Source organism: Phasianus colchicus, chromosome 11, assembly GCF_987193195.1.
Source record: "Phasianus colchicus chromosome 11, bPhaCol1.hap1.1, whole genome shotgun sequence".
Taxonomy (NCBI): domain Eukaryota; kingdom Metazoa; phylum Chordata; class Aves; order Galliformes; family Phasianidae; genus Phasianus; species Phasianus colchicus.
Genome location: NC_143446.1, coordinates 20,761,692 through 20,784,167, shown reverse-complemented (window position 1 = coordinate 20,784,167; position 22,476 = coordinate 20,761,692). Strand labels below are relative to the sequence as shown.

The following is a 22,476-nucleotide window of genomic DNA, read 5'->3' as shown; positions in this document are numbered from 1 at the left end:
GAGGTGATTGCTGAACCGCTCTCTGTCATCTTTGAGAGGTCTTGGAGAATGGGGGAGGTGCCTGAGGACTGGAGGATAGCCAACGTCACTCTGGTCTTCAAAAAGAGCAAGAAGGAAGATCCAGGTAATTACAGGCCAGTCAGCCTCACCTCTGTCCCTGGAAAGGTGATGGAACAGATTGTGCTGGATGCCATCTCCAGACAACTGGAAGAAAAGGAGGTTATCAGGAGTAGTCAGCATGGGTTCACCAGGGCGAGGTCGTGCTTGACCAACCTGGTAGCCTTCTATGATGTTGTCACTGGCTGGGTGGATGGGGGGAGAGCAGTGGATGTAGTCTACCTTGATTTCAGCAAGGCATTTGACACTGTCTCCCACGACATCCTTATAACGAAGCTGAGGAAGTGCGGGATAGATGAGTGGACAGTGAGGTGGGTTGAGAACTGGCTGACTGGCAGAGCACAGAGGGTTGTCGTTGGCGGTGCAGAGTCTGGTTGGAGACCTGTAACCAGCGGTGTTCCCCAGGGGTCGGTGCTGGGTCCGGTCCTGTTCAACAGCTTCATCAATGACTTTGATGAGGGGGTAGTGGCCACCCTCAGCAAGTTTGCTGATGATACGAAGTTGGGAGGATTGGCTGACACGCCTGAAGGCTGTGCTGCCATTCAGCGAGACCTGGACAGGCTGGAGAGCTGGGCAGTAAGAAACCAGATGAGGTTTAACAAAAGCAAGTGTAGAGTCTTGCACCTAGGGAGGAATAATTGCATGCACCGGTACAGGTTGGGGGATGAGCTGCTGGAGAGGAGCTTTGCAGAGAGGGACCTGGGTGTCCTGGTGGACAACAGGTTGGCCATGAGCCAGCAGTGTGCACTTGTGGCCAAAAAGGCCAATGGCATTCTGGGGTGCATTAAAAAGAGCGTGGCCAGCAGGTCGAGGGAGGTGATCCTCCCCCTCTACTCTGCCCTGGTAAGGCCTCATTTGGAGTACTGTGTCCAGTTCTGGGCTCCCCAGTACAAAAAAGACAGGGATCTCTTGGAAAGAGTCCAGCGGAGAGCCACAAAGATGGTGAAGGGCCTGGAGCGTCTCTCCTATGAGGAAAGGCTGAGTGAGCTGGGTCTGTTTAGCCTTGAGAAGAGAAGACTGAAAGGGGACCTGATCCAGGTCTATGAATATCTGAGGTGTGGGGGGCAAAGTGGCGAGGCCAGACTGTTTTCAGCAGTGTGCGGAGACAGGACAAGGGGAAATGGCCAGAAGCTGGAGCATAGGAAGTTCCGCACCAATGTGCGCAAGAACTTCTTTACGGTGAGCTGACGGAGCACTGGAACAGGCTGCCCAGGGAGGTGGTGGAGTCTCCTTCTCTGGAGATATTCAAGACCCGCCTGGATGCCTACCTGTGCGACCTGGTGTAGGGATCCTGCTTTGGCAAGGGGGTTGGAGTCAATCATCTCTGGAGGTCCCTTCCAACCCCTACGATTCTGTGATTCTGTGATCTCTGTGTGATAACATTAAAAGGCTGAAAAATAATAATTAGGATGCATAGGTAGTGTAGTATGATAGATGGAGTCTCTAGAGCTTCGTTAAGATGGCAAGTAGAGTGCTGGTTTATGTTTCAGTGATTAAAAAATAAGATTCTAACATGCTAGATTACGTGCTCTGATATACTTTAGCACGTAAATATATGGAGTAGCACTGCTTAAAATGGATTAACCACTTGCACAAATTTAAGCATGTACTTAAATGACCTACTGGATCGGGACCTACAAGCTCATACAGTTCACCGAAGTTTAACAAGTCATCAAAAATTAAATAGATATTTGTATTGTATTTTGAAGGAAATACTTTGTAAAGTCATTATTAAAAATCAGAATTATTTTTAAAAATATATTTGTTTCACTATTTGAGTAATGGAAATGGATGTGTTGATTTTTCCCATTATTTTTTAAGACAGAGGATAAAATGGCAACTTTCAAGCAGATGTTATATCTTGTTATCTGCATTTAGGTGTAGGGGTCCTAATGCTTTTCATCATGTTAATATAAGAAATTACACTTTGAATTGTCTTCTAGACTGACAATAAAGAGAACATAAGTCTTTTGCTTAGTAAATGTACTTTAGGTTTCTTTTAAATATAGTGATAGCTGCATAGATGTCTGTTTCTTTATCTCTGTGCCCAAACTGTAGCTTAGTTGCCCATCAAGCATAGTGTCCAAAATTACTTTGAACTGCTTAAGAATACATTTCTTGATGTACAGTGCAGTGTCTCTAAGAGAATGTTGCATAAAAATGTTGCATTTTTAACCAACACAAACCAATTCAAAGTTCAAATGAATCAGATCTGATTGAGAGAGAGGAGTCAGTGACTCCTGAAGGTACCCAGGCACCCTGCCCTTTGTGGAAGAAGTCAGATATGAGGACAAGCAGCAACTTGTGAGAAGCACTCAGCTCTTCCAAGAGCAGTGTCACAGAATTAACAATTAGCAATGCTTGCTCTCAGCCAGGCTCTGAGCTACTGATGTAATGCCAGAAGCAGGAGTTGCCTCCTTGTCATTAAGTCCCAGCTCAGGAGTGAGGAAAAAAATGTAATTCATTGCTCCAGGAAATGGAGCAATGGTAGTTCTCATCACAAACTAAAAAGTATCTTCATTCTTTGCTCTGTAGCAGACCAAAAAAGGATTTTGAGTGAAGAATATTAGAAACAGTACAAGAACTATAAGATCACATGGTTTACTTGCTTATTTTTTTTCCCCCAAAGGCTTTGTTTTGCTATTAATACCTAACCAACATTTATCCATTATGTATCCAGCTCCAGATATGAGAAAACCTTATTACTTAGACTGTTTTTCAAATTCTCAGGAGAATCCCTGAGATTCACATTCTTAGTTTTTCTATAAACACGTTTTCTTTCCTTCCTGCTGCCCCCTCCCCCCAGTGCATTATTATTTTTTACATGTATAACTGAAAAGCTGTTCTCCTGGAAAACATACTTGAAGGCAATTTTTTCAAATAATCTGTAATGTGATTTATTTTTTTCTACTTGTGGTTTCTTTTCCATTGTTTCATATAAACTTTTCCCCATACATTGCAACAACACAGAACTGTATTCCTGAAAGCTGCTTCACAAAATACTTTCTTTTGATACTTGTATTGACTGATACAGGCATCAAAGCTGCAGGTAGCAGGAATAAATGAGGGACCAATACATGACGGTGGGGGAAAATGATGACTGTTGGCCATAAGTGAGCCAGGAAAGTCCACTTCATTCCATGCACCTGGACGTGCACAAGGCATGCTACACTATGAAGGCGTAAAGACACAGGCACGTCCATCTCCTTTTCTAACTCAAAGTCATAATAAAAGCGTTTCTACTGTGAATTTGTGTACATCCCAAACCATATGGGATTTCAAATGCTTGCTCAGATGTCATAGAATTATAGAATATCCTGAGTTTGAAGGGATCCATAAGAATCATGAATATAACTCCTGACTCCGTGCAGGACCACCCAAAAATCAGATCCATATGTCTGAGAGCATTGTCCAGACATCTCTTGAACTCTGGCAAGCTTGGTGTCATGACCACTTCCCTGGGGAGGCTCTTGTAGCACCCAAACACCCTCTCGGTAAAGAATGTTTTCCTGTTATTCAGCCTGACTGCCCTCTGCCACGGCTCTATGCTGTTTTCTCTGGCTCTATCGGTGTAAGCAGAGAGAAGAGATCAATGTCTCTCTCTGCTCCCTCTTGTCAGGAAGCCATAGGCCACCATGAGGTCTCCTCTCTGGGCTGAACAGAGGGACTTCAGCCACTCCTCAAACATCTTCCCCTCTAGACCCTGCACCATCTTTGTAGCCCTCCTTTGGACACTCTAATAGCTTTATGTCCTTTTTGTACTGTGGCACCCAAAATGGGACACAGTGTTGAAGTGAGGCTGCACCAGTGCAATGCAGAGCAAGAAAATTGCATCTCTCAACCAGTTGTCCTGGAGTTTCTCTACCAGAGGAGGGAAATTTGGAATCTTATAATTTCTTGTGTGAGCAATGATGGCACCAGTAGGAAGGGTAGCAGGACTATATCAAGCCCTTATTGAGAGTAGAGGAGCAATCCAACCTTTTCTGGGGGTTACCACTACTTACCAGGGAGAAGTGCCCAGACACAGCATGACTGTTAACTTCATTGAGCTGGAAGCTGTTCTATGGGAGAGGGGAAAAAGACAACCACCTGGTGCCGTCTGAAACTGCTCTGAGCAAGCACGGTTTGTATGTGAGGGATGGACTAGGGCTCCACTGCTCCTAGATAAGCCTTCAGCAGCAGGTGCTGCTGGCTCCGCAGGGATGCTCTTCAATCCGGGGAAAACCCCCGCGCCGGGGCCGGACTGGGGGCGACTTCTCCGAGCCTTCTTCCCCCAGTTTTCTGAGGCGGGGAACGGTCCTGTCCCATGGGGAACCAAGGGAGGTGAACGGGGGAGTCAGAGGGAAAGACAGATAGGAAGAAAAAGCTGACGAGGGGGAAAAGAAAAAGGGGGGGGGAGGAGAATGGATGGATGGGTGGATGATGGGAGTGAGGGGAGGAAGGGAGCTAGTAGAGGGAGGGAAGTGGGGAGACGAGAGGGTGAGGGGGGAGGGTGGGAGGTAAGGGAAAAAAAAGGAAGGAGAGTGAAAGAGAGGAGGGAAAATGGGCGAAGGGGTGTACAGAGAAGGATTGAGGGGAATGGAAAGGGGGTGGGGAACACCAAATTGAGGAGAAGGGAGGGCAAAATAAAAGGGTGCGGGAGGAGGACAACCCGCTGCGTCTTTAAATTATTGCGCCCTTCGGCATCAGCTCCGCGTCGCTCGCCCCCGCCCGCACCCCGCGTAATCCAGGGGCTCGTCCCGCCGCAGGGAATGGCCCCGCCTGGCCTATCTCCGCGCGCTGCCTGCTGTGCGGGGCGCCGGCGCCGGCCGCCGCCCCTCGACGGGCTGCACGCGGAGCAGGGCGGAGGCGCGCCGCGGCGCTGACCGCCCCCGAGCCGGCAGTGCTGCCTGCCCAGCCCGCCGCGCCGGGTCCAGCTGCCCCGCCCGCGCTCCCATGCCCCCAGAGGGGCTCTAGCGCTGGGCGCGTTCGTGAGGAGCGAGGGCGGTGACGGCCCCGGGACCATGCTCTGAGCGCCCGGGGCAGCCAGCGAGGGAAGTTGGGGTGGAAGATGAACAACACCGGTAAGTGTGCGGCTCCTTAGGCACGGCTCTCCGCGTCCGGGCATCTTTTCCCTGGGGCCGGGCATCCTTCCTATGGCACCGGGACCCTCCTTCCCTCGCACAGCATTTCTCTGGGGCTCTGCCTCCGGGATGGCATCCCCCGGGCAGGCACCCTGCGTCCAGGGCCGGCCCTCCACTTCCCTGCGCTTCGGTGGGTGCCCCTCCGGCTCCCCGCGAGACACGGCGCGCCCCGGGCTGTCCGTGCCCCCTTACCGGCTCCGCCAGGGTGGCCGCGAGCCGTGGAGGGGCAGGGGCTCGGGGGGCTGTGCTTGCCGAGGGAAGTGGCGCTGCGCCCGTTCCCCTTCGGACACGCTCAGTCCTTCACAATGCCTCTAGGAAATTTTCTGCGGCTCTCCTTTGGAAATTGGATTTTGGGGAGATATTGGTTGGTTTTTTGGTTGGGTTTTTTTTTTTTTCGTTTGTTTGCCTGTTTTGGTGGGTTTATTTCTATACAATTTTCTCTCTAAGGCAAGCCCAGTCCTTTCCTCCTTTCTCTTAATTTCTGAGATCGTTTCCCTGATAGAAACTGGGAAGGTGAGACATGATCAGGAGGAAACAACTGCTAAAGCAAGACCATTAACAGATAACAATTAAAAGAAATCACTAGAAAACTGGGGGAAGCTTTACATTTTCCACTAACTGTTTCTGGTTTTCAGGGATGAGGCATGCATGTAAAAAATCTAACAATCTGGGAAATCATTACTGCTAACTCCAGAACTTGTTAGAAAAATCTAATGTTGTTTAGAGATGAAGAGAAATAGTCGTTTTTTGTTTTAGCCCTAAATTGTTTCACCATGTTTCCTTGTTCCTGGGAGGGACTATTGCTGGGCACTTCACTTGCACAGATGTAACCTGAGGTCCAGAGATATCAGTTAGGTGCTTTACCTTAGCACTGTCGTATGCTGGGAAACTGTGAATCACTGTTTGCCACAGCACAGGAATACAGTACTAGAAAGTATTGTTTAGGCTCAAAGTCAGTCCTCTGCAGTTGTATCAGCATGTCATACTGCTGCTCTGAGTTGATATAGAAAGACTCTTGTTCCCCTTTGAGCTGGGAGTGGGGCACTTTCCTATCTGAAGGTGGTGACATTTCTATTCTGTTTCCTGATCCTGTCTGGACTGAACTCAGTCCATCCCAAGAAGATGAACTCATCTGAGGGTTAAGCAAGCCAACCAAAATTGTCTTAGCCGTGATGCTCCAACCACCCACTCTTTCTTCATCTCTCTGTTATATTAAAAAAAAGCAGCTCTCATCTTGTCTGATCTCAGTGGGTGAGCAGTGCAAGGAGTATCAGTTCAGTTGTAAACTGAAATTTTATTAGCAGTTTTCTTTCTTCGGAGTATAGGGCTGAATGTTATTACCTTCATTACTAAAAGCAATATCCACTGTTGCAGATCACAAGGCCACATTACTCCTTTTATCACTGCATCAAATTAAATCATTTTAGGTAGCTTTCCTGCTATTCCTCCAGGAAGCTGGGAACCTCTTACTCTGCCCAGTCCTTCTAGTTTCCTAACCAGATTCACAGCCATTTATTCTTGGGATTACATTGTCCCTTTCCTTAAAATAGTTATTTTCCTCCTCTGGTGTTTACCTCCAGGTTGTATTTATAGAGAGTGCTCATATCCCTTCTCAGCCTTTGTTTTGTACATTCACACAATGCAAGGAATGTCTCTCCCATCAGTGCAAAGCAGAACTTCCTACTGAATCTGAAGTGTTTATTAACTGGCAGAACTCAGGGACCAATGCTGGTGAGCTCTGTATTATAGTAACACAGAGCACCAGTAAGCAGAGTCATATGTGAAGGCATATAAGACAGCTTTGATCTCGCAGAAGTTGAAATAAAGGCAAAACAGAAAACAGGAAGGGAAGCATGGATTATCCTCAGAGATACAAAACTGATATGAAAAGAAAGATGTAGCAATCCATCAAGGTTGCAGGAAATCTGCGGTAAGAGACAAGAGACAGACCCCCATCTCACAGCCTTGCAGACAGAACCTTCCAGGCTCTCAGTGTCAATTTGTTTCCTGGGTGCTGCCCAGAGGAAGAAGGTTCAGATGTTTGACTTCAAATTGTTCAGAGGCATAAGCAGGCTAGATATTCTTTCAGCTGTTACTGAAATTGTTATAGGAAAAACTGCAATATGTACCTGTAGAAAAAAATTTAACTTCTGTTCTCAGGAAGCAAAACAACAAGTGATTATAAGCTGTCTGCTGTAGTATGAGCTTCATATTGTGAAATCACAGCCAACTGGAAACATCACAAATGTTTACAGTTACACTAAAAAAAAATATATGCTAGTATCTTAAAATCAAAATAATGTAATTGTCATACACACGGGTTTTTCACAGACAGCGCTCACATCCTAAGACTTGTGTGTACAGTCTACTTAGCGACAGTGAGAATGCCAGAGAATTTGTGAATTTGCAGGATTGAGATATTTGGTGCTGAAATACCATCCTTTTCTCATTATATTGTCTTTATCTTTTTCCTTTTCCCCAACAGTTTCTCTGTGTGATGTTACACTACTGCATTATATCTACAGATGGCTGTAATAAAGCTATATAGTAAGAAAAAAATTGTAAACTATTGACCTGACAGCTCAGAGTCTTAATGTATTGATCTAATCATAGTGGATGGATTCCAATAACTGTATAGTACGGCATTTTATTTCTGCTGGGTGGAATGCGTTCTGACAAGCCAGTTGTTAGTATTTTAGTTAGGATTTGTAAGGGGACAAAATTCCCATGGGATGGTTGTTACTGACTGTGAGTCTGACTCCATGCTAGTGAAACCTTGATGTATACAGAGGGCTTTTGATCACAAATTTGAAGGATGTACACTGATAAACACTGATAAAACACAGACGTTTTGCAAAAGTACCAGAACTATGAAGAAGCTGAAATCCCAATTTCATACATGACTGAGGAACCCTTGACCTGCTGGCTTTGAACACAGTGTAAGACTTGAAGTTCCTTAAGTCCCAATGCTCAAAAAACTGAACTGTTTAGCTTAAGTCAAAGTGAGAGCTGATGCCTAAATATAGACTTAGGTCCTATTCGAAGTGGAGACCTGTACTCATCCCGTGTTAGAAAATCCAAGTCTAAATATGTTTTCCATTTCAAGTGACTCCTTTGCCACTGTTTTCATTTCTTATGTAACTGTTGTCATTTTAAACCTTTTATTTTCCTCTGACTGTGTGAAATAAATGATGGATTCACACACTATAAAACAAAGAGAAATATTTTTGCTGTGAAATCTCAGTTATTTACAGTACATCCTGGGGTTCTACCAGTGACAACACTGGCGTTTTATGATTTGGATCCCTCAAAGGGATTATATTTTCCTTTTAAATCATGCTATCTCATCTATTTTATCTCCAAGATACTGAGGCAGATTACACAGCTTATATTGGGTACTTTACTCCATTCAGAATGACATTAAAATGGCTTATCAACATCAGCAGTTTAAACACATCCTCGCTGTCTGATTCAAACAGCTGGCAGAATTGTAATTACAGGTTGGAACATACAGCTTTCTATATGGAAATGAAAATGAAAGAGACACTATGCTTGGCTTGGCTTACAGTTCTGGCAGAGTTACTGTGGTGGTTTGTGCCCAGTTCTGCCACGTCCAAAGCCAGCTCTTCATCTGCAAAGAAAAGCTGTCAGTTTCACTTACAGTGAAAATCCATATGTTATGTTGATTAATTTATTCTCTAAGGAGTAGGGACCATGGTGAATACATAAAACCATGCATTAGTCAAACTGAAATAGGCACAGGTAAATAATTTCTTCTCTGTCTTGCTTTGCAAGAACATGGTGGTGTTTTGGTGGCTGACATATGGAAACTTCTGTCTATGGCTGCACAGAGCAGCTGGTTTGTTTCCTTTATCTCCTTGATTTGTGTAGTGCTTGGTGCATGTGGCTTTTGTACATAGTATGAGCTCTTACTAATGCCATTCTCTGATGTGACAGAGTGAATATGATGCCAGTTGATATAGGCTAAGTTCTTTCTTTGTTGTTTCACACATGTGTCAGGTGCACAAAGTAGGAGTGCTACCATGAAAGAACTTTTTTGATCCGAACCATTTTTTATGTCTATAACAGTGCTTTGGCAAGTAAGATGTAAATGAATTCCTGTATTTACTGCTTCTCTTAGGTTTGCATATTCTCATTTCCTCAATAGCAGGACTTCTAGTGAGGAATTTGATCCTCATCTTTGGAAGAAGTTACAGACTTGGCAAAGGCAACTGAATTGATGCAAAGACAAACATTGATGCCTGCATAGTATTTTTAGTAGCATGCTCAGGTTTTAGGGAGAAGCATTTCTGTAACAAGAATACAGTCTGGGTTGTTTTGTCTGAAGGCTGACTGGCAGTCGTGAATCTCTGCAGTACTTATCTCTGTATCATTATCAAATGGTGGCATGTAAAATGCAGGGGGCGGTGATGGGCTGATACTGTTCAATATTTTCATGGTAGGAAAGGAAATAGAAGAGTATCAGATGACAAAGTTTATGATGCAAAGGTTGGTAAAGGGGAATTAACAATGTAGGCAGAGCAGTTGTATAAACAGATGAAGATCATTAACTTGGATCCGTTCAAACAAATTACACTTAATGTATATTATAAAGCTATCAGTTTAGTGACAACGAACAGGGAAAACAATAGCCTTGGGAGCAATTCAGAAGTCATAATGGACAAGCAAGTCAACCTGATACGTTAATAAGCTAACAGAGAACAGTGAGAACTGAGTCTAAGGAAGTACTGAAATGTGTTGGTAGCATCAACTGTAGCCACTCTGGAATTCTTTCCACAGGTCTGCACCATATATTTTATAGGGGCTGCTGGAAAATTGGAAAATGTTCAGAAAAAAAACCAAAAGACTTAATGAAAAGAGAAATTGTCCAATTGTGAAGATTTAATGAGTTCATCTGTTCACTTTACCAGAAAGAAAATTGTTCAGACGCATGGCTGTAGGAAACTATACATTTTCCCTAGAGAAATACTGAATAATAAAAGAGTCTTTAAACTCAGTGGAGGAAACAACAATAAATGCTGGAGATAGAAGCTGGAGATAGCAGCCAGAAAGCACTAATGGGGAAATAAGGGCTTTATTTTTAAAATCTCCTATTCATTATGGGAATAAGATAAGGAGGATAGGAAGGTATGTAATATTCAATTTCTAACTCTCTTGAGACTAAAGCTTTCTGGAAGACAATTTTAACCTTTATTCTGATATAACTGAATGTAGTTATAGAGCCAAATTAGACTTTCCAATTGAATTGTCTGGATATTCTTCATCTGCCTCCTGTTTCTCAGACACTTTCCATTTATAGATTTGAAGCTCTTCGTGGCAGGAGCAATGAGAGTCAGGACTCATGTGCACTGGCTTCCACTGGAATTCTAGTTTTGGTGCTGTCACATGCCACTGTTGCAGTGTGGTCCATCTGCATGGTCACTTTCATCTAAACACATTTCTGCTCTCTTTTCTCAACATCTCTCCAATTATGACATAAATCTGAACTGACTTAATGATGAAGGAGTGAAGAAAGCATAGGTCTACATAAGTGTGTTTTAAAAAAAGCTACTTTTGGCAGCATAAGAGATGCCTAAACTCAACTGTGATGCCATTCAAATCTTGAACTGGTATATCTAAACTATGGAGCCCATTTCTCTTGGGCCACTGTCCCAAGACCACAGGCCTGGGACAAATCTGCAGAAGTTCCTGCAACTGTGAAATCTTAGTGTTTTAAGTTTTCACCTCAAACCAGCTGCTTAATGGGGTAGGGGTGTAGGTATATGTAGTCCCTTATATGCCTAAATTAAATTCTAGGCTAATTCCTATATGTAGCTTACATCTGAAAGTGGGTGCTTGTAGTATTTTAGGTAATACTCCACCTCAGAATGTCTGTTGTTTCAAATAATCATTTGAACAGTGAAGGCTGTATGGGTTGGTTGTTGTTCCAGGAGAACTGCTACGTTCACTGCTTAGAAACTCAAATGTGAAGAGGGACGGGAGTGGAGAGTAGAGTAGTTTTATTTGGGCCATGTCAGGAACAAAACCAAGCTGGAATGCAAGTTTGCCTGAAGGAGAGGAAGCCGTCCTTGTCAGTACAAGGAAGCACTGAACAATAAGGGGAGGAGCAGGCTAAAGAAATTCTTATTCCCCAAGAGTTTCCTTGTAAGCACAAAGTGGGTGTGTCTCCCTCCAATATAAAATGCATCTTAAAATAAACATGCACAATTATTTGCTAGCATACATGTTTCTTATGGTGCAGGGTTGTTTTTTGCCTATTTAGAAGTTACAGCCAGGTCCTCTTAAATGCTTCAGACACCAGAGGAAGCAGAAATTGAATCAGAACGAATCATTGTGATAAAAGGCGCACAGAGGTCCATTGTGCTTGACAGATCTGCTTTCTTTTCAGTAATTGTTATACGAGTGTTTTAAATAAACACTTGTGTACACACACACACACACACCCATAAGTGCAAAATTGTTTAAGAAGGCTCCATGAAAGGCAAGGTCAACACAATGAGCAGCTAGGAAAAAGTGTCAAAGAAATCCAAAGGGGCACAGAGGAAAAGAGTAGGACACCACAATGCCCACTGTTACACTTTGAACAGGGTCCATTACCATAATTTCTATTCCCTTTGCAGTGTTACTGAAGGTAGCATGTGGAAAAATTCAAGATTACTTGATTCTGCCAAAAATTCACCACTGGAGGGAAATTGGGTAACTAAATTCAAGCTATATGTATGAATATATGAAGAGGATGTGCTCATGATTATTTTGCATAGAGAAAATGAGTTCATTGCATTATTTTTAAGTCAAGTTGGTTTATGAACCAAAGCTTGAAATATCCAGGCATTCTCCACAAGCCAGTCTTTTTCTCAGTGCACAGTCTTTCATTACAGGCACTAATAATAATAAGGATGAGAATGAGCAGACTGCTCCAGCCTTGTCACATCCCAGGAACAAAGTAGGTATATTTGTGTCCTACTTTTAGATAGACCTGATAATACCTTCAAAGCCATGTTTCTTCTTTGGAGAAGTCCTAAGAAATACCTCATTAGGGTGTTAAAGGTTCTAGCGCTGATTTCTTGTGAAGACTCTGCTATAGCTGGTAAAACCTCATGCTACCATCTGTTTACTACCAGAAAATTAGTTTAGGATGTTCAGTCATTGCAGCAACTGACTTAAAAAGGCCATGTGCAGACTTGGCTGGGGAGACAGGCTTACAAGATACTCAAGTCACTCTATTCACTTCCTGCTTGTAACTGGTAACAGCTTTCATTACTCTGCAGATTTGAACTACTGCAGATCTAATTATGGTGCAACAATAGCAGTGGTACTTCAGTAACAGTTAAGTGCTTGGCGCATCACATTTCTGAAGTGATCTGGAGAGAGTGACTAGCTACTCATTCTGTGATTTCAGTAAGACAGACGCCCTGCAGCTCAAAGCAGCAGTGGATACTGTGAAACAAGAGTATTCACAGTCTGCTACTGTCCTGCAGACTGGTGAATATGCAGTTCTTTCTCCCCCCTTTCCCACAGGTTGCTTTAAATTTTCTATTTCCTCTTCTGTGTGTGAACCATGTTATTCAAAGCTAATGATGCCACATAGCTCCTATCTCTGCAGGTCAGCTCACGTACTGATGTTTCCAGGATTCACAGCTTTGAGCAGCAGAAATGCAAGAAGTCTCATTTGTGAATCTGTTCAACTTTTTTTTTTTTTTTTTTTTTTTTTTTAAATCCTATGTCATAATCTGCAAGTTGGCTGCTGCTAGAGAATCAAAGGAGGAATGGCAGGCCATCCTCTGCTTGTTGAGTCTGCAGAACACAAGGGCTTTCTAGGGTGCCTGCATTCCTGAAGGGATCTTATGCTAAAAAGGATGATTTCTGAAAGTCTCTATGGAGCTACTGGTGTAATCACTACCTGGAACTAGAAAAATTGACTTGGCTATTCCCAGAAGTTGATCGATAGTGTGAAGCTATTCCTTTCCAGGTTAAAACTATGAAGGCATCTATTTCTAGAGTCCAAACTGATTGATCAGCACACAGGTTGTAGATGTTCACAACAAGGTGAAGGTGCAAATAACGAAAGCAAATCTGTCAAAGCACACCTCCTTTTGTGCTCAGCACAACCTGCATGGTGCTTGTTCTGTGTCAAAGATTCTTAGCATATACTGGACACTGAAAAATACAAATGCTTCAGCAAATTTCAGCAAAGACATCTCGCACTGCCATTTTACCTAATTCCTACATATCAGATACCTTAGCAGTCTTCAAAAACTCTCTAACTTTTGTAACTCCTTTGCAACATCTCCGAAACCAAGGTATATTTAATGAGTGGACAGTATGCTGTAAAATCATTTTCTCTTATGAAAAAATTGCTTTTTTTTTTTGTATACTCAACAAGTTCATAATAAAATCGAATTTCTCAGTTGTTTAGCATTCAGTACCTGTACTTTCAGTGCAATTTAACCAGCCGATATCTTTTAAACTCACTCCTGTTCAGTACATTACAGGGTGCTGGATGACCTTCTTCCAGCCATACAATGATGTTCTCCACCCTTCTCTTACTTCATTCCTGGAGATCTTTCCCCTTAGTGGGAGAGTTCCCAGCAAATGTGAAGAGATACCTGATGAAGCTGGCTGCAGTTCAATCACCAACACTAGTTTTATTTACCCTGTAGAAAAAACAGTATACTTAAAAATGACAACATGTTGTGCTTTATCTAGTAAGTAAATCTTTGCATACAAGACTTGCATGCTCCTGAAACATGCTACTAGTCAAAATAAATGACAAGTTATATTATTTTCTGTATGTAATCTTCTAAATAGCATTAGTTAACCAGCTTCATAATTTGTATGGTTGTATATTAAGTATGTTAAGTAGTAGTGATACTATTAGTTCTGTGTTTGTGTATAGCACAGATGAACCTAGGTCAGATACATCCCCATATGCAGAATAATTCTAACAGTTTATGTTAAAGGTGCCTCATGAGAGCAGACTTCTCGTTCCTTCTGGGTTGATCTGAGATCATTAGCTCAGTTTCAACTTAAGTGAAGTCTCTTTTGTGTCTCATAATTCTAGAAAGACTGTTTTCAGAGTAAACCAGAATGCCAAACTGTGAGCATGGTTGTGAGTATTGGAAGAAATTTCAGCAGGTTTAGAAAGATCAAGGAAAAAAAAAAAAAGTCTCTTATATCTCCCAAGATCTAATCAAACATCTACACGGGCCATATCCCAAATGGCATCTCTTGAGTTGAGATCCTGCCCCCTCGTTCCCTGTGTATAGAACATGATGACTGCACAAAGAATTGTTCCTGTCTCTCTCATGGCAAATTGTCCTGTCATGTGTTTTTCCTTACAATGGAGATCTTCCCTTTCTCCACCACTGAGTGTTAATTTAAATTAAAAAAATAAAAAAATAAAGATTTCTGATTGATTATTCATGTAATTACCTACTGATGGCTAGGAAATATTAGTAAGAATAGAACCCTTCTCTTTATCAGCATTTGGAATCATTTGGTATTTTGGCTTCTTCACACTGCATGTTTTATCTCATCTAAAATCTCATAATTGAGAATTCTTATTGTTGCCTATTTATGCACCTTTTCAGCATTTCATTTAGTTATGTAAAGAATATTAATTTCAGGACCAAGACAGCTAGAAATACCTGTAGTGTATAAAGTGCACTGTGAGTACAGTGTTAATATATGACTTTTAAGTTGTCTTGAAAACAGTGAGGGAAAACTAGCTTATTGTCAGTCTTCACAGAATCACAAAATCATAGGGGTTGGAATGGACCTCTAGGGATCATCTAGTCCAACTCCTCTGCTAAAAGGTTTTCTAGAGCAGGTTGCACAGGAAAGTGTCCATGCTACCCATCTTAAGTGATGTATCTTTGGCTCTGCAGCTCTACACCTTTTTCTTTGCAGCTATGCTTTTGTTTCATTTCAGTTATGACCTTAAACCACGTTCCCTGGAATTGCTACAGTGTCACATGGAAGCACAGTACATACATACTGCTCTGCTGCAGAGTTCTCTTTTCAGAGACACGTCTTTTATTGGCTGGACTTGCTGCACTTTAGAAGTAACTGGTATAAGATAAAAGTCTACTGTAGAATATGTTCTGGCGGCTTTAATAAGAAACCAAGATGACTAATATCACTTTTCTCTCTTTTCTCCAGAAATCACAAAGCCACCACTAGCACCGAAACCAAAAATTATTGGTCATCTTTCTCCAGTAGCCATCTCCAAATTTTCTCCTTCACTGCCAAGGTCTGATATTCTTCATAACCCAAATTCTATGTCTAGGGGTCCCAAACCACCTATTGCTCCCAAGCCAAAACTCTCTACTGACACAGAGAGCAGATCCAGTGTTAATACCAACAATAATTTAAATAAATGCTCAAATTGTAAACTTCTCTGTCTTGATGGAGAGTTGTATGATGGAAATCAATGCAGTGCTGAGTGCCCAGAATCTGAGGCAGATAATGAATATATTGTACTTCCTGAAACTCAGCTGACCATTGAAGACTACAGTGACTTGGAACACGAGCATGGTCAGAGCCTAGATTCCTTTGCAGAGAATGAAGTCTTGGAAATTCCAGAACAGGCAGAGAAGGATGAAGATAACATTCCTTATCATGTGGGTGCTGACCATCAAGAAATCAAGTACCATAACTTTTCAGATATTGCTGAACCAATAAAACCAGACTGTGTATCATCAACCAGAGACTATGGCCAATCTGAAGCATTTTGTGAAGAGTCCTCCGATGCCACTGGTGGGAATAATGACGTATCTAAGAATGTAGATGAAGATGAGAATGTTGCAGGTGATTGTTGTGAAACCAAAAGCGAGGAAGAAATTTCTAACAATCTCAAATTGGTTAAGGACAGTGATGATAGTAAGACTGATGGTGATAACATTTTGAATGGAGATGAGGGCAATGTCTGTGAAGATATCATTCTAACACCACTAACTGCAGCTGAATTAATCCCAAGTTTGGAGAAGTCAGAGGAGGAGGAAGAGGAGGAACTGCCTGAGATTTTAAGAAAGGGAGATAGATGTCCAGCACATGATGGTGATCACAGTGTGTATGCAGAGCTTGATTTGAACATGGAAGAGGAGTTAGAAAATGATGACTGTACAAGTCCTGACATGCTGCCCAATGAAGCCAGTGAGAAAACAGTTCTGTGCTTAGAGTTGCCTGAAGGTGAACCCAATGCTGAAAATGATCTGGGAGATTTCACTCATCAAGCAGCAGCTGAAGAGGAGGAAGCAGACACAGACAAGCACAATAATATAAACACAGGAAATGCCAGTGATGACTGCCAGATCACTGACCTGAGAGGTGAGGAGACATCAGAGGTAGCCTGTGAAGCAAGCGAAGACTCTGGAAAAGGAGAGGAAGAAACTGTGAATGCAGAGAGTATCGATGATGGGTGTCAAATTGCTCCTTTTGAGAATGATGATGGTGAGGAAGTACCCACAAATCTGCAAACAGAAAAGACCTGCCCAAAAGAAGATGCTAAGATCTTTGATACACTCCCTAGTGGTCCAGGGATGGAGCCAAAGCCAGAAGATATGTCTGCTGAAGAACATAATGAAAGCATTGCGGAAACCTCTAAGTCAGACGAGTTGCAACTTGAAGGAAATGAGGTAGAAACAGAGAGTCTCAGAAAAAGTGTCCTAAGTCCATCTCAACTATCTCTCCCACATAAGGGAGAGATAGAAGTCTGTCAGCTTGGTAAAATGAATGTAAAACATGGGACCAAAAATGTCTTGCATGAAAATCTAGCACTCCCTGAAGTAGTCATTGTGCCTGAAGAAACAGAGAGAAGAGAAACTGGCAGTGATTCCCTAGATGACCCTTATGTACTTCCTGCAGAAAATGAATTCACTTATAAAGGGCAGACTGATTCAGGAGCTGATCACAGTAAAAGGGATGAATTAGCCGTGGATGGTGAAAGCAACTTACTGCCCATTGATCGTAAAAGCATTGTCACTAGAACACGGTCACTCTCTGGGAAAATGCCAGGCTACGTGCCAGAAACAGTTCCAGAAGAAGGTGGTCCTGAAACTGATTTACCACCTTCCTGCAACAGTTCTGGGACTGAGGACTTAAGTAATAATTCATTTTCAGTGGAAGGAAAAACAACGGAAGACAAGGCATTACCATCCAAGCCAAGACGCTTTATTTTATATCCTCGGTCTTATTCTGTTGAAGGGAGAGAGATACCTGTCTCCATTTACAAAGAGGGTGATGGCTGTGTACTCAGTGATATTAGAATGAAAAAGACTGAAGACAACTTATCTTTGCCTTGTGTCAATGGTTCCTCACATATCTTTTCCCAGGGAAATCTTTCATCAGGTGCTGTATCTACTCCATCTTCAGTTGTTGATATACCACCTCCTTTTGAACTTGCCTACATCACCAAAAAGCCAATCACTAAAAGTTCTCCTTCGCTTTTGATAGAGAGTGAGTCACCTGATAAGTATACCAAGAAAAAGAAATCTTCCTTTAAGAGATTTCTCACTCTAAAATTCAAGAAGAAAACTGAAAATAAAATCCATGTAGATGTTAATGTTTCCTCTTCGAGGTCCTCATCAGAGTCCAGTTATCATGGGCCTCCAAGGCTGATGGAGCTGGACAGGACTCTGAGTAGCTCACCTCAACTGAAGTCACATGTGGGGAAGCTCCGTGCGTCCGAGTCTCCCTCAACTGTTCTTTTCTATAAGGATGGTAAGAGAAAAGGAACACCCAAGTCCTTCAGCAGGAGCGTGTCACGGGTGGAATCCTTTGAGGACCGGTCCAGACCTCCTTTCATGCCACTCCCATTAACAAAACCTAGATCAATTTCTTTTCCCAATGCTGACACTTCTGAGTATGAGAACATTCCAGCTATGAGCTCCGACTATGAAAATATTCAAATTCCTCCTCGAAGATCCACCAGAGCAGGAACTTTCACTGAGTTTTTTGAAGATCCCAGCAGGGCCTTATCTGCTGCTAATGAGAATGACGGCTATGTGGATATGAGCAGCTTCACTGGCTTTGAGAACAAGCAGCAAACCACGGACCAGGAAACAGAAAGGTACTGTAATAAATTGTTATGTAAGACCTGCTAGTCTTGGCCAAAGAAGCAAGGCATCCCTTACTGTAGGCAGATCCTCCATGTTGCTTACCTCATATTCCTCACAGAAAATGTTGAAAAGCAATATTGGAAGAGAACGAAATAAACTTTTACGAGGAAAAAATAGACATCAAATTAACTCTATACCTTGTAAATGCATGCCAGGAAGATGACTAGATCTAGATCTTATGGTTTGTAACTACAAGCCAAAGAACATTTTAAAATATCTGGTTTGTCCAATGAATCTTTCTGTGGTTTTCTTGGGTATGGGAGGATTGGGGTGAAGCATGCTTTGTTCTTTAGTAAGAAATGCTTCTGACTGCTTAACGGAATGGAAAAAAAGTGCATATTTGCCTGAAGGGATCTTGCATCATTTTATTCCTCAAAGTAACAGTATGTGTGTGAATTTATTTTCATATATATAATTCGTCTTTCAAGGTGCATCAGTTAAGTACAGACCAGAAAATTCCAAACCATGAAAAAGCTAGGCTATACAATTAATTTTATAAGTTGCCTTAAAGTCTGTCACTATCGATGTTTGATAGAGCCGCAGATTTCTGAACAAATTAAATAGCTTTTCTAAAATCATATGCATAGCTAGCATGGATAACAGTCATTCCCCTTGCCATTAGTTTATTTGCTAACAAGAAAATGTTTCAAAACTGCTTCTTTTCATAGTTACATAGGGGTAATGCACTCAAGACTGTTGAGTTGATATTCTGTCATTATGTTCCTACTGACAGATTATAGCATATAATCATCGGAGTGCAGAGATGTAAATAAGAATGGTATTTTCCATTAAGTTCATGATAACAGGTAGAAAACAAGGTGCAAAGCAAATGAATGAAAAGCAATGTCTTTAATGCAGTCACATTTTGTTAGCATGTGTGAAGAAGATGAAGATCTTTAAAGATATTTCAGACTTGAGGAGTGAAAGAATTGTCTTTAAAACGTCTAAATCAGAGTCTTGCAGACTGTTTCAAAGTCAAGAGTGATGTACTGCACTTTGTCTTTTTGTGAGGCGAGAATTGGAGGAAGGGAGGAGTAAATGTGCCTGAAGGTGGGGAGTTTGGGATGCAGACCTGTGGCTTAGCTCTTTGGAATGTGGGTTGCCTCCAGTGCTGGGAATGCCAGTGGTGCTGGCACTGGAACATGGAGTACAGAGCAGCTTCACAGCACACTGCCATATCCCCACAACGGTGCCTGGCAGAAGCTGCCTTAGCAGGGTCTGACAGTCTATTAGTCACACTGATTTAAAGGTTTGCATTGAGCCCGGCTCACTGATGTTTTGTCTTGGAAAAACTGGCCAGTTCTTTGTGTCCATGAAACACCGCCCATTTTGGGTAGATCTTGTAGAACCAAGTTAAAAATATTAAAACTACGTAAATTGCTGTGACTTGGGTCCATTTATGAACTTCCTGTGGAAGCCTGTTGTTTCAAGGGGAGAGCCAATCCAAACTGGTTCAGGAAGTTTCAAGGTCAAGGCGTGAACATAGTTTTTCAGGCTGCTGCTTGTTGTGCGAGCAGTTTTTTCTGTCATGGAAGAAATGAAGGCTCGGTTCTTCTGAACAACACCTTTATCAAGATAACAGGAGTGAAGGGAAGGAGTAGCAGGCAGACAGCAATATATATATATTGCTGATGAGACAGCTACTGTTTGCTGTATTTGTCAGGATGTTTTGAAAAAAAAAATGCCTGAAAACATTTGTTGAAAAGCAAATGCATAACACACATGCAGTAGTATAATATACTTGAAAATACAGTGTATGGTCTACTCTTTTAAGAGCAAAATAAATTGTACAAGTACCTGTACATGAATGCATTTACACATTCTTACAGGATGAATGGGCATGTATGTTTTATTTCTTGTTACAGCAGTCCTCTCTAAAATATCTCTCAGTTGATTCATTCTAATATAATTTCAAAAACAGCGCTACCACAGCCACACAGGGATAACAATAACTTTGAGCTCCAGCCTCCTCATATCCTGAGGATTATTTCAGCCATTTGAGAGTACAAGTGTGTTGGACTAAACTCTTGTAATACACGAGACTTGAGCCTATGATCATCTGCTTGGTACATTCACTTGCAGAATACTGATGTTTAGCATCTGCTGGTAACTGATGGAGTTGCTACACTTTTGATGAATGGCCTGGAACAAATCTTTTATTATGTCTTAGAGAACAGAATGTGAGAGTACTATAAAAGATTATTATAATCCAAGAACCTCCACAGTGCAATTGGCTGGGGAAAAGGGGATGGGAGGTTTACAGAAAATGACAGATGACAAGACTGACTGCTTAATTTTTTTCTGCTTAAAAGGAAAGACAGTGTATGGTAGATTTAAATCACTGATCTAACTAGAGCCAATCAAATTTATCAAAAAAGTCCAATAATGACACTGTGCAAAGTAGATCTTAACATACAATTACCATTGCAGGGATACAGTTAGGAATTTTGCTCCCCAGAGAGGAGTTATCATGTATCCCCAGAATTTAGCAGTCTGGTATTAATAATTAAAGTGATTAAGGTATATAACAGTATAGATTTCTGTACAATGTAGATATAATGGGACACAAGTAGAATTAGACAAAATGCCTCTCATCTTTCCTCAGTCCACTTAAAATGAATCAGATTGCTTTCATTTGCTTTCAATAAGTCATTTTTCTAGCCTGCTACACTTCTAGCCACTACAAAGTGCAAAGTAACACAAGCTGATCCTTTAGACTGAAAGGAGAACATAGCTCCCCCCCATCTCCTCCCATCTCTTGGGCAATACACTCTAACTTACTGGACTGCCTTGATTCTCAAGCAGCAGCTCTAAATCAAAGCAATCCCACAATGTAACTGGCTAGACTGTCATCAGATGAAAGTCCATTAGGATTAAAGTATTCTGGGACATTTCTTAAAGAATAGCTTTGGTAACATAATTCTGGACATTCCGAACATCAGCCATGTTTATGACTGTGTTAAAATCAGGGGGTTGGAAAAGAGAAACCTCTGACACTCATTTCATAGTTTTCCACAGTGTCACACTCATTGCTTTTAAGAGAGTCCTTGATAAAGGTTTAGATATCGTCAGGAACAGAGTCTATACTTCAGAATTATCAAGTTTGCTAAGTCTCAGTCTTCCTTTCTGCTAAGATGTTCAAAATCCAGAGAGGAAAAAAGAGAGAATAAAGGAATAAAAGGTGGATACCTGCAATTCCTCAGCTAAGCCCACTGTGATGCTGAGATCCCAGTGCTCTATGTTATTACACTAAGGCTTGTGGTAATTCCTAATAACTCTAGAATTGCAGACTCATGCCTGTAAGCTACTCCCAAGGCTCTGACTTGCTGCTACTCTTCAAGAGGCACCTATCTGATGCCTCACAGCTGTAGTGCAAAGCCAACTGCTTCCTCTGTGTCCAGTTCCTCTGAAGATGAACTTTTTTCCTAAAGGAAAAAGTTGTCTTTAGAAGAAAGCAAGGAAAACTATGTGGTTTATGTGTATCGTGTAAATGAGACCTTTCCTTTAACGTGGACAGTTTGTAGCAGGAATGCACAGGTGCTTAGAAACTGTTAAAACAGTACCTAAAATACACTGGTGTTAGAGATGATGTTTAATGGGCCAGCAGCATTATGTGTTTCATAAGCAATGCTCTTTTCTATGTAGCCTTAGTCAGCCTCTGCTAAGCCAGGCCTAGGTGTGACTGTGTTATTGAAGATTGATTCTAAAACGTATACCAGAATCAGATTACCATCACGCAGCAATAGAACTATTTCCTATGGCTGATGGGCTATAAAGAGTGCAAATCTTCCTGCTCTAAAAGTAGAAAAATTCAGTGAGTGAGCAGTCATTTCCCTCTCCAGTGGTTATTCAGTTGTGCCCTCTACCTCACTACTGGATTCATCAATCTGTGTTCTATCAAATTATGCCACTTAAAGTGATTATATCCTCTCTGAGCTCTGCAGGTCATCAGTCACTGATTAGCTCCAAAACTGTGCTCAAGGTGGTCTGCATGGAATCATAGAATCACAGAATGGCCTGAGTTGGAAAGGAGCACAATGCTCATCCAGTTCCAACCCCCTGCTGTGTGCAGGTTGCCAACCAGCAGCCCAGGCTGC

At 42.0% G+C, this 22,476-nt stretch overlaps 1 protein-coding gene across 4 annotated transcripts in view; it reads left to right on the top strand.

Moving 5' to 3' along the window:
* Positions 1 to 22,476, top strand: part of FGD5 (FYVE, RhoGEF and PH domain containing 5) — a 108,561-nt gene that overhangs the window by 9,693 nt on the left and 76,392 nt on the right. For 3 of the 4 annotated variants that reach the window (XM_090148516.1, XM_031605046.2, XM_031605054.2), the window contains exons 1-2: positions 4,973 to 5,180; positions 15,423 to 18,330. In XM_090148516.1, coding sequence (XP_090004642.1) covers positions 5,168 to 5,180; positions 15,423 to 18,330 — 2,921 coding nt within the window. In that variant the 5' untranslated portion in view covers positions 4,973 to 5,167. Of the gene's footprint in view, positions 1 to 4,972; positions 5,181 to 15,422; positions 18,331 to 22,476 lie in introns of those variants that run through there. The other variant, XM_090148517.1, reaches the window with a different exon arrangement.